Here is an 11,895-nt window from a genome sequence, read left to right on the forward strand (position 1 = left end):
GGCAATTCAAGCAATATTTCTCTCTTTCACTCTGACATGCCATCGCTTTGCAGATTGCTGTGATAATTATCGCTTATAGAATCGCATCGCTTATCGCGGCCACTCTGACATCAGGCATAGATAAGCATTATAAAAGATAATTTACAATTTATTGATATTTACAATAAGGTCTCGATATATCCCTATTATCGATATTTGCTCTCAAAGTATCGATACGACAACATATCGATATTTTCTCTCAACGCATCGATACTACAAAATATCGATACTTTGGCGATACTTTGGCTAGATCTGGGTTGCCAATATCACTGACCAGAGACACTAACCAGAGAACATACTGCTTGAGCCTCAAGAGACTGAGCCGAGCAAATACGAAGTTGTGTAGTCTCCTCAGCGCATTTTTTCGTCGGTGAAAAAATTTGTTCTAGATGTCTAGTCTATGTGTTCTCTGGTTAGTGCTAGACATTAGGGCTGCAAAGCCATCGATAGATGTTCCCCTCGATAGATTTATCCATCGATGGAATGAACCACCGATACTATAGATAGTTCCATCGAAAATTTGAAGTTCTTAGAAATGAACAAATTTTCAATAATTTAAATCATACATCCAACATAAAATGATTCGTGCAATATTGTATAAGAATACAATACAAAATTAATCGGATTTTTATGTGATGGTTGTATATCTAATAAAATATATATTTTATTACATATGGATAGTTGTTAATCAATGCAAATAATTAAATTCATTTTTATATGCTTCAAGCTGTTTATATTAATTTTATATGGTCTTTAAAGCAGTTTCGTCTTAACAATATAAAAGTAAAATAGGTCTTAATACAAAAAAGGTACATGATTTCATTTTGAGATGCCTTTGATACAAAAATTATAAAAATAAAGTAATTTCTAGAGAAAAAAAAAAAACACACACACACACACTTGCACTTTAAATATTAGTTTTACGCTTATTGATGGCTTTAAAAATTTATCCATACTTTCTTTCTACGAAGAACCACCAAATATATTGGAAATATTACTATAAAAGCTAATTACAATATTATTATATTATCAACTTAATGTTTATACATATGTATATTCCGGAAAATACTTACATGCGTCTCTTCGCGCCACCAAGTAGTAAATTATCGATGGATGAAAAACCATCGATATATCATGAAACCCCAAATCTATCGATACTATCGATAGGCCCCATCGATGGATTTGCAGCCCTAGTTGGCAGCCCTGCACTCAACTGTGTATTAACTGTGTATAAAAAAAATGAGCTTTCATAGCAGTATTTTGCTTAAGGCCTAACTCTAAAATTTTTAACATAGCAGAGATAAATTATGCTTTCACAGCAGTCTTATACATTTCACTAAAATTAAACAGAATTATATATTATTTAAGAGGGAACAGAAGATACCATCAACGGACAAAATTTGATTGCAATTTCAAATAAATTAGGATAGGTACTTTTCATACCTTCCCAAAAAGAAAAAAAGTTGCTTTCAAACGGGCTTAACTGCATTCGCAGATAATGATGTTTTGCAAAACATCGATGCATCGCTCAACATCGGTATCAGCGAAAACATCGGTCAAACTTGGTAATAGAACATCCATGCTCGATGCATCGATGATTTTTTACATCACTAATTAAGACACTGTCGCAACCAACATGCTGTAGCATTGATGATATCGATGTATTACAAAGCAATGTTTTTAGTTAATAATTATTTGTATATTTTTTAATTTTCTTATTACTGACACTTAGAAATTTTTAATGTCCGCATTTCCGGATTCTAAATCAAGTATTGTCGGCCGATTGTTATAATAATTCGAGGTTAATCGAATGTTATATTTGAATTCTTTGCGCTTTCTGTCAAATATAGAAAAGGATTATTTACACAAGTTTATTTTGTTATAGATGCACACTAAAATTTTTTTTTTAAATTAGAATTGAGTGGCTCACAAATGTACTAATTAACTAAGTCGAATACTTTTGATAGTAGTAAAAACACAGCTGTTACAATATGCCGGCTACATTTTGTTTGCTCTTTAAACACAATGTGCAAATCGAATTGGATCTTTGGAGGCGCACTCTATTTGAATGGATAATCGTTATCATAATGTTGATTTTAATACTTGCCAATCCCATTTCCTATTCAAAAAGAGCGCTCTATAGTCGCACTGACTATGAGGGAGACCAGACCATCGTATCCCATAAGCTGGATGATATAAATATACTCACGTAAGCTACATACATATATGCAAATACATGTGCTAGGTGCATTTAATCGAGGTCCAAATGCTGCAACTGGTAGGGGCCTGGTCGACTCAAAGCGTGAGCAAACGAAATATAAGCTGGCCTACTCGCCGGATACGGCATTTGTAAGAAGCGTCGTCGATGTCGTGACATCTGTACTGGAGTTAAATAATTCGATTGGCTATAATGATCCAGAAACCTTGCAAAATCAATTTGATGAACGCACTATGTTGGCTGCTGTTGTTTTTGACAGATTGGATAAAGATCCTGATGCTATTCCAAAAGTGCTCTCTGTATCGATACGTTTCCCCAGCGAATTTCGAACGATTAGTCCATTTCTCACCGAAGACCGTCTATGGCTAACTCGATGCTCAGGCGTTGTTAATTCAAAACGGGATAATGCTAAGGATAATGACGTAAATCAGGATATTTACATACGTGAGGGCTTCCTTCAGCTACAACATCAAGTGTTTTTGGCATGGTTCCACATGCTACGAAGCCAAGATCCATCTAAAGCAACAGAGCCCCAAACGGAAGTTTTCAATGTGCGACTCCGTGTAGCCAACGAACGCTGCTCTACAATGGACTTTGACGCTATTCCGTCTTTTCTATTTAACTTTATCTATCTGTTACCGTTTATAAACGTCATACGGGTGAGTCTAACACTACTAGGTGGTTCGAAATGTTTAATTATTATTAATACTCTGAACCCATTGAACCTGGGAAATCAGGGTATAATGGCTTTGTTGTAATGTACACATCTAATAGGTATATATTCTTGATCAGGGTGACGAGATTAGTCGATTTAGCCCTGTCCGTCTGTCCATATGAACGCCTAGATCTCAGAAGTTATAAGAGCTAGGGACTTGAAATTTTGCATGCATACTCGTGTATGGCATACGCAGTACGAGTTTATCATATACATACATATGTATGTATTTCGATAGCTCATCCGATTTATTTTGATCGAGAATAGTTGATAAATTGATTTCGTTCTTAGCGCCCCCAATTTTAAGTACTAGAGACTTGTGCTTTAGAATGTACACACATTTTAACGTCTTGATCCCGTTCTAAATTTCATTACAAGACAAATGATTCCCACAAATAAATTGTCATAATATTGCACACACCGCAGCCCAAGCGCAGTCGCAGCTAGCAGAGCGTGTAGTTATGCGTGCGTGTAGATGCATGTGTATGCATGTGTGTATAAGAGAAGTGCAGAATGATTAGAATATCAGCTTACAGGGTACGGGGTATTTCCTAGTTGAGCAGTCTCGACTAGAGCACTCTTGTTAAATTTCATATTTTTAATATCTTGATATAGAATATCTACAGCATTTAAAAAGTCTGGAGTATTGGATTGTAGATAATGTAATTCTGTTATTTCATTATAGAATATGGCCGCACAGATGAAGGACAATGTTCTGACGCATCAGTGGCACTACGGCTATAGTTTTTGTAAGCAATATACTTGCATAGTGATTGTTCTGATGCTACGTCTTCTTTGCCTTGGACTTTTAATAATGTTCGCAACATTTGTAAGTTTCTTAAAGATCTCTTATTGTATGCATGTGTTATAGGGTATAGTTTTTTTTCTCCAGATTTATTGGTCAGTTGTCGATGGGATCTTTTCTCCAATAGCATTGCTGCTATTAATCGTGTTTGTGATTATTATAACGCTGGAGCTGATCTTAACGGGAATTATCATAGCAAAGATCTTTAGGGATGTAGTCAATGCGGTACTCTTTGCGATCATTATTTGGACGTTTAATTATGCCGTCTTTGGATTGATGCTCAAGCGATATTGGGACTTACACGGGCTTTATGTGTACTTTATATTGATGGTTTTCTTCAGCAATCAGATACCGCATAGTATGCAAATGATTCATCGATTGATTGATGAGCCGGGCACCCTCCGTCCGATAGACTATCTTTCACCTTTTGTTTCTGGACTTGTATATATATTAGTCTCTATAGGTATTCTATGCATTCTACAGTGGCGGATGCCCGGACGATTGTTAAGTAGGCGTATGATGTATAATAAATGCCGAAAACACACTTTGGATGACACCCCTATCCATTTGGGTCGAACGCCTAGCTGGCACAATTTCGAGTTTGGAGATGTTGGCAGTTCAGAGATAGTCCGGCTGCGTCATATATTCACAGCGCATCGTACATCTGAACGCAAAATATTAAAGAACATCTCAATGCGAATCTATGTGGGTGAGATCTATGTGATATTGGGTCATATGGGATCCGGAAAGTTAACCCTATTGCGCGTATTATGTGGACTTAAATATCCATTACGAGGTCACATCCTATTTATGGGCGAGGATATTTATGAAGATATACGTCGCAGTCGGAAATTTGTGGATTTTCGAAGCTATGAGAATGGCCTTTCGCCGCATTTATCGATTGAAAAAACTATCAACTATCATGTGGAACTAAAGCAGAGTGATCGGGACTCGAATCGTTATAAGTCCGAGTGCAAAAAGTGGTTAGACATTATCGAAACGCATATAGCAGAGCGCTGGCAGCGTATCAATACACTTACCTACGGTGAAAGACGTGTGGTCGCACTTTGTTGCGCAATCGCAGGCGATACGAAACTAATTGTCTTCGAGGAGCCTACAAAGAATATGACGGCCCGCGAGGCGGCAATATTCTGGAACATTGTGTCTGCCGAAAAGGAGGACCATGCTTTTCTAGTAGCCACCTATAGTATCGATGAGACCGAAGCCATTGCCGACCGAATTGGCATCTTAAGCATGGGTGTCCTAGAAGCCAGCGGTACTCCCTTCTTTTTACGCTCCAAATTCAGTAGCTGTGTTGAGCTGGTAAGTTGAGAATAAAAGGGACTGTTTTTATGATATAAAACAAGAGGCTTTCATGATAAGTCAAGATGAGCCATAAGATACACGACCCTATTTGAGTTACTATAATATTAGGACAGCTCGAAGTACTAATTTTCACCTCACCACAAATCATTGTTTATTGATTTTATTGAAGAGTTTCCCTGGAATGTCCCCTTTAATGATATATCTCTTTTAACAATCAAATAAAAACATCAAAAATATGTTAATTGGGCTTTATAGATGAGAAGTAGATGTTAATCTGATTCGAAGGTTGTCGGATCAAGTCAGTTAAGTTCTTAGCGAATGAACTAAAGTGGATCACATGTAGTATTCTCTCTTGTTAATTTTCGTTTTTTTGGCCCCATATTTTGGGAACAAATATAATGAGTTTCATCAAATTGTTTTATGAAATAAATTTGATTTTGGCAGGTGTTAATCAAAAAACCCCATGTACCGGATGCGCCAATAACAGAGTTCATAGCCAATTACATACCGGAGACGGAGCCAGAAAATGAAATCGGTGACACGTTGACCTATAAGATAAATGCACGATATAGGCCGCGTTTGCAGAAGATGTTAATACATTTGGAGAACGAACGGAAAAAGCTCGGTATTGAGAACGTCCGAGTTGTGGGCTCTGAGATGTCAGACATTTACATGAAGCTGGCGACATCGTTTCGACTGCAGCAGCAAATCATTCCCGATGTCAGTAAGTAAATCGATAAGCTATATCTATATATGTATTTACGGATTATCGATTGCATGTACATTCACTAGCACAAACCTTCAAGTACTCTGTGGTATCGAAGAAACAGCTAAAAAAGCAACAAGTTCGCGCTATGTTCTATAAGAAGATGATCCATACGGCACCCAATGTTTGGCCCGTCGTCATGATATTTTCATGCTTCATTCTTATCGTGGTTATCACGCGACTGGCAATAGTGCTGAATGTGCCCAATGTGCGAAAGAACACAATACCGATTGGCTTCCTAGGTAGCGAGGAATTCTTGAAGACAATTCCAAATATCAATGATTGTGGATACATTGAGATCAAAACCGTGACTAACGTGCCAACATACAGGAAGGCCAATGGATTATCTCGCACCTTTGATGCGAATTCGTTTTCCTGTGAGCAGGGACAATATAAACATACTTTGTCCAAGAAGGTGGAGCTGACCAGCTTGGGCGCAGTCGAACAAGGTGGAGAGCAGGACATCAATGGCTATATTAGTCAGGATACGTTCCATTCAGCACCCATGCTACTGAACCTACTGCACAATATTATAATTCAGTAAGTATCAACAGTGTGATATTCAAAGGCTCAATTCCATTGCAGTTCTATTCCAATTTTCCTTAAAGTATTTCTAGGTAATGGTTACTCGAGTTTTTCCATTTGTCAATATTTATGATTACAACTTTACCATCTAAGCGGTCCCAATCATCTGTTCACACCTGTGCTATTGTGTTACAAATTCTTCCATTCCAACCGCTTTGAATTCGCTTATATTAATTGTTCCCAATTGTATATTTTTGATCAGGACGACGACCTGAGTCTATTTAACCTTTTCCGGCCGTCTGTCCGTACGTATGATCGAGTCGATCTTAGAAGATACTTAAAATTTTTGCTCCTAGGTCCGTGTATATCACGCGCACATCGAGTTTTTATCTCCTACACATTTAGAGTCTCCCAATTTTAAATGTAGACTCACATGTATTTTATAGAATTTCCATTTTTTTTATTTACCAACTAAAACCCCCCCCCCCCCCCCCCCCCCTAAATCCACCCTTTCGCCCTTCCTTTTGTAAATGGCGTATTTCAAATACTAGACACTTGTGCTTTACACTGCAGTCAATGTTTATGCGTGCCTATGTGATTCTGTGAGTGTTTTTTTTGTGTAAGCAGAAAAACCCGAACTATTGAAATATCAGTTCCTCGAAGGGTTATGGGGATCTCGTAGTCAAGCAGTCTTGACTTCAGCTTTCTTATTCGTTTTCTTTATTATTGTTCCTTGGAATCATTTGCAGATTATCGTACACAAATAAGACGGACTATGCGACCCTAGTGGAAAGCCATCCGATGCCGACCCCGCTAACCATGAAGATCAATCTGCTGGACAATGAGATAGCCCATATCAACGCTCCACTCGCAATTGGTTGCATTTTGCCCTTGGTTATTTCAATTTTCATAATACCGATGGTCGAGGAGCAGATATGTCGGCTGCGCGTGCTGCAGGTGATCGCAGGCCTACGACTGCAAATATATTGGGGCGTTAGTCTGCTCTGGGATATGTTGACCTATTTCATCTATTCGATAATAATTGTCATTATTGTGGCTTGCACGAATGTTGGTGACTTTGGCATTATTGAAAATCTAATGTTGCTGTTGCTCCTCTTTATTTATGGGCTGGCCGCCCTGCCGATCACCTATGTGATATCCATGTACATAAATAGGTCTATTGTGCGCGCCTTCCTCGTCTCTGTCCTATTTCAGAGCCTCACAGGCCTGGTGCTCTACATTGTCTACTGGGACGTGGCCAACAGCAATGTCATTTTCTTTTATGGTGCGTGCTTGTCGCCAGGTTTCTCGCTACTTGACGGGATTAGCAACATCTACATACGTTGCCTGGAGAAGCGTTTGTGCCAAACAAAGTGTGCGGCTGTTAAAAACTGCCAGCCTCACAACATGCACGAAATGGTGCCCCATTGCAACTGTAAGTACTTTCCATATAGTTGAAAGACGCAACTCTCATTGTTATTTTCTTTCACAGTTAATACATACTTTCAATGGTCCGATCCTGGTATATTGCCAGCTTTGACCTTTATGATACTGGCAGCGGCTATTGCACTACTCCTAATATTCTGGATCGAACTGCATCGCAAGGAAAAGAAGTTTCATTCATCCAAAAAGTAAGTAAACTAACTGACTGTCTATTATGCTCCACTCGATATGATTTTATGAGGCTCTGTAGGCACAATGGTATGTGCGTCTGTTTAAAACCATATATCCCATAGTCAATTACAAAAATATTCGTCTGCAGTGTGTATGCATACATATGAATATATACATGCATATACTATGGGCATATAAATCTGTCTCATCTGCAAAAGATGACTTTCCTGTGCGTAAATAAAGCGAGTTACAGTTTCAAAATCGATAAATATCAATCCTAATATGATCGAGGAGAATATATTTCGTATACTATACGACATTGAGTTGTTTTTATACCCTGAACCCATTGAAAATGGGAATTCAGGCTATAATGGTTTTGTGAAAAAGTATGTAAGGGACAGAAGGAGGCGTGGCAGACCCCATAAAGTATATATATTCTTCGAGCTGAGTCGATCCGTCCGTCCGTATGAGTGCGTCGATCTCAGAAGTGATAAGAGCTAGAGAGCTTAAATTCGGCATGCACACTCGTGTGTACCATATGCAGTACAAGTAACTTTTTATCGAGAATAATAGAAAAATTGATTTTCTTTTTTGGATACCACGCCCCCTTTACCCCCAATCTGTAAAAAACGCATTTCAAGTACTAGAGACTTGTGCTTTGGAATGTAAACATATTCTAACCATATAATTATGCTCAGAAAGTTTCATTAAGATTGTATGTCTACAAAAGAAATTATTCATTAAATAAATTCTTATAATGTTGCTCACACTGCAGCGCAGCCCAAGCGCAGTCGCTGCTAACTGCGCAGTCAGCAGAGCGCGTGATTATACGTGCGTGTGTATGTATGCATGCATAAAAGAAGTGCCGAATGAGTAGAATATCAGCTTAGAGGGTTCAGGGTATTTCCTAGTCGAGCAGTCTCGACTGGAGCCTTCTTACTTGTTCGTTATTATACTTTTCTTCTACTTTATTATGCTTTGCTAAGCGCTTATGTCTACGTGTCTTAAAATTTATCTCACCTTTCACATTCGATCGCATCTTTTGATAACATATTTGACTTTGGACCTTCTGTTGATTTTGTTGGCATCTACGACGCTGCATTTCATATGCCTTCGGTAGCTCAGTTGGTAGAGCGATGGACTGTAGTGCAATAGATTAGACATCCACAGGTCGCTGGTTCGATTCCGGCTCGAAGGATTCATCTTCTTTATGCAAGCAAATCAAAACTAAAATTTATAGATGATTAATTAGAATCTATTTGTCCGCAGTCGTTTGTAATTCTAATTGTACCTACTTAGGGTGGAAAATGTATAGATTTAATTTTCTTAATTGATGCGAAATTAGCTGATAAGCAACAGTCGAATGTATCATAGGTCTTAGCACTAATTATGTTATATTTAGGATTGCTTTCAATTTTACACTTTTTGTGGCATTTATGATGTATGCCTTCAATAGCTCAGTTGGTAGAGCGATGGACTGTAGTGCAATGAACTAGAAATATAGATATAAACAGGTCGCTGGTTCGACTCCTGTTCGAAGGATTGGTGTTTTTTATAAATTATAAAATCGATTTAAGCCTGAATGTTATACGTTAGAGTTCCGTAAAATAATTTGCGTGCGGTCTTTGAATTTTTAAAGAATTTTAGCATAATTACTTAGTACAATTTAGATGGAGGTGATAATATACTCTTATGGCTGATAAGTGTTAGAGTAATTAATTGGCTCCCACAATATTTTGAATTTCAGAAAATTGTTTGGTTCTATAATTGGATTAATCTTTGTAATTAAGGGTTTTGTCCGAAGATTCTATATAAGATTGAAATTAGTTAACTTCAATGTCAATGAACTATAATGTAAATTGTACGTCTCCATAGCTTGAATAATATGCGCACAGCAACCTACCATTTTGATGACAGCGATGTGGCAGATGTGAAGCAAAAGATCGCCGAGGCGGATATGAGTAAGTGCAAGCAGTCGGTGTTTCTGGTTGATCAGGTTGAGGCGAAAATACCGGCCAAGGGCAACAGGCTAAATACGGTTTCGTTTGCCTTAAACAAGTGAGTGTTTCAATGAGTGAAATAGAATCGAGGCTAATGCATAGATCTTGCTAGATACATGAGTATGGGTATTTTTGGACCCCGAAAGTCTGGTAAAAGTCATTTAATACGGCAGTTAGTTGGCGTGGATGGATTTGCGTTTGGCGAGATCTACGTCAGGGGTCTGGACTTCAAATACGATATTGACACCATATTAGGCTATGTCGGGTACTGTCCACAGCATTACGGGCTACTCAACGAGCTAACACCCCGTGAGCACATCCGTTTGCTATGTATGATACGGGGCGTGCCAGAGGACAAGATCAGAGAAAAAATTCATGATATTTGCCTAATGCTTAACATGACTGGCTGGATGCACCGCAAGTGCGGTGTCTTGACCCCAGAAAAGCGGAGGAAAGTAAATGTTGCACTCTCCCTAGTTGCCTACAATAAGATTTTCATTCTGGACGAGCCCACAAGTGGCATGCCGTCAACAACGCGACGAGAAATATGGAATATCTTACGCTACTTACGCTACTGTGGCAAAACTATTATCTTTGCATCCAACGACGAACTAGAGTGCAAGGTGCTGGCCGATTTCATTGTACTCTTTCAGGACAGTGAAATGCTTGCTATTGGCAGCATGCAATACCTACGCTACAAATACAGTCATGGCTTTTATCTAGAGGTGCGATTAGTTCGCGATGGCTCTACCAAACAAGAATCGGAGGCTAAGTAAGTATTTTCAAGGCGCAATTCTAACTCAACACATGTGAGCAAACTTAATTTATCCACAGTTTACGTAAAGATGTTGAGAATTTGGCACGTTTCATTAATTTTCTTCATGATAAATCGGAGCTGGTGTAAGTAAAATTGTTTCATACATTGCTCGGTTTTTTAAATTTGTATTTCTAAGATTTATCATAGTAGACCAAGCGTGAATCGATTTGTTTTTAAAATAAGAGGTAGGGAGAGGGAGAAACAGAGATCTAATGTTAATTTAAATTTCAATCCAAGAAGAGCAACTGTCAACAGGCAAGCAAGGGGCTAGTTTAAAAGAAGAAGTACAGTAATTTAAATTTAATTAATTTAATTTAATTTACACCTTGCTATATAGAAAAAATACCGGATTTTTCTTAACAATAATAGCCTGAATTTTAAAATAGAGGAATTTTAATTTTAATGATCGGAAATATTCCCAGATTAGTTTCCGTAGTGCATATCGAATCTCAGCGAACTAGAAACTTATTACAACTTATATTATATTATCTAATATCGTATTTTATAATTCTTTGATACAGTGGCCATATGCATAATTGGTTTAAGTATTATATACCTGTTGGTCATATTGTTTACTCGTTTCTATATGGCGCATTGGAGAAGAACAAAGTGCGTCTGAACGTTTACGACTACTGCATCTATCAGGCGAGCTTGAATGTTGTGATTGCACAGGTACAGGAGACACGAGCCGAACTAAAGCGTAACATGGAACCGAAAGTGGAAAATGATAACAGGGTTAAGCGATCAACAAACAAATTCACTTCCCACTTGCATCAGTAACGCTAACAGCGTATATATATATATACATATATATATATATATATATATATATATTTATATGTGTATATATAAACATTTTGTACCTGTATATTGAACAAGTTTATTATGCGTAAGTGTAAGTTGGTAGAAATAAATTGATGTTATTTAACTGAGTGTTCTTAAGCAAAGCATTTCTAAATGGTAGACAAGTAATATTTTTAGGACGTTGTTGAGCGAGTTGACCCCTTGAATAGGGAAACATTTAAATATTTCTGATTAGCTATCTATTTTTAAATACTAATAGAAATGGA

At 37.7% G+C, this 11,895-nt stretch overlaps 1 protein-coding gene and 1 non-coding gene across 4 annotated transcripts; both read left to right on the top strand.

The window, feature by feature from the left end:
* The first annotated feature begins 1,008 nt into the window (after positions 1-1,008).
* Positions 1,009-11,753, top strand: LOC108617969 (phospholipid-transporting ATPase ABCA3). 3 transcript variants are annotated; one of them, XM_089474015.1, is made up of 12 exons: positions 1,009-2,248; positions 2,517-2,916; positions 3,658-3,801; positions 3,865-5,100; positions 5,548-5,827; positions 5,896-6,409; positions 7,144-7,829; positions 7,887-8,025; positions 9,884-10,066; positions 10,121-10,780; positions 10,843-10,908; positions 11,347-11,753. In XM_089474015.1, exons 1-12 carry the CDS (start codon positions 2,031-2,033, stop codon positions 11,603-11,605), a joined length of 4,785 nt encoding a protein of 1,594 aa, XP_089330141.1. In that variant the 5' UTR covers positions 1,009-2,030; the 3' UTR covers positions 11,606-11,753. The 3 variants fall into 3 exon arrangements, with proteins under 3 accessions (XP_089330141.1, XP_017869366.1, XP_089330142.1); XM_018013877.2 differs by having other exon boundaries at positions 1,010-2,248; positions 2,322-2,916; XM_089474016.1 differs by lacking the exons at positions 1,009-2,248; positions 2,517-2,916 and adding an exon at positions 3,230-3,509.
* Positions 9,119-9,206, top strand: TRNAY-GUA (transfer RNA tyrosine (anticodon GUA)). The gene is given in 2 exon segments: positions 9,119-9,155; positions 9,171-9,206. It is a non-coding gene; the product is annotated as a tRNA-Tyr (tRNA).
* Positions 11,754-11,895: the final 142 nt, after the last annotated feature.

The sequence above is a fragment of the Drosophila arizonae genome, chromosome X (assembly GCF_054131065.1).
Source record: "Drosophila arizonae isolate 15081-1271.41 chromosome X, UAZ_ARI_1.0, whole genome shotgun sequence".
Classification (NCBI taxonomy): domain Eukaryota; kingdom Metazoa; phylum Arthropoda; class Insecta; order Diptera; family Drosophilidae; genus Drosophila; species Drosophila arizonae.

Coding starts and splice junctions, on each gene's coding strand:
- LOC108617969 (XM_018013877.2), top strand. CDS start 2,031: ATGCCGGCTACATTTTGTTTGCTCTTTAAACACAATGTGCAAATCGAA. Junction 7,830..7,886: donor AATGGTGCCCCATTGCAACT/GTAAGTACTTTC, acceptor TTTCTTTCACAG/TTAATACATACTTTCAATGG. Junction 10,067..10,120: donor GTTTCGTTTGCCTTAAACAA/GTGAGTGTTTCA, acceptor AGATCTTGCTAG/ATACATGAGTATGGGTATTT.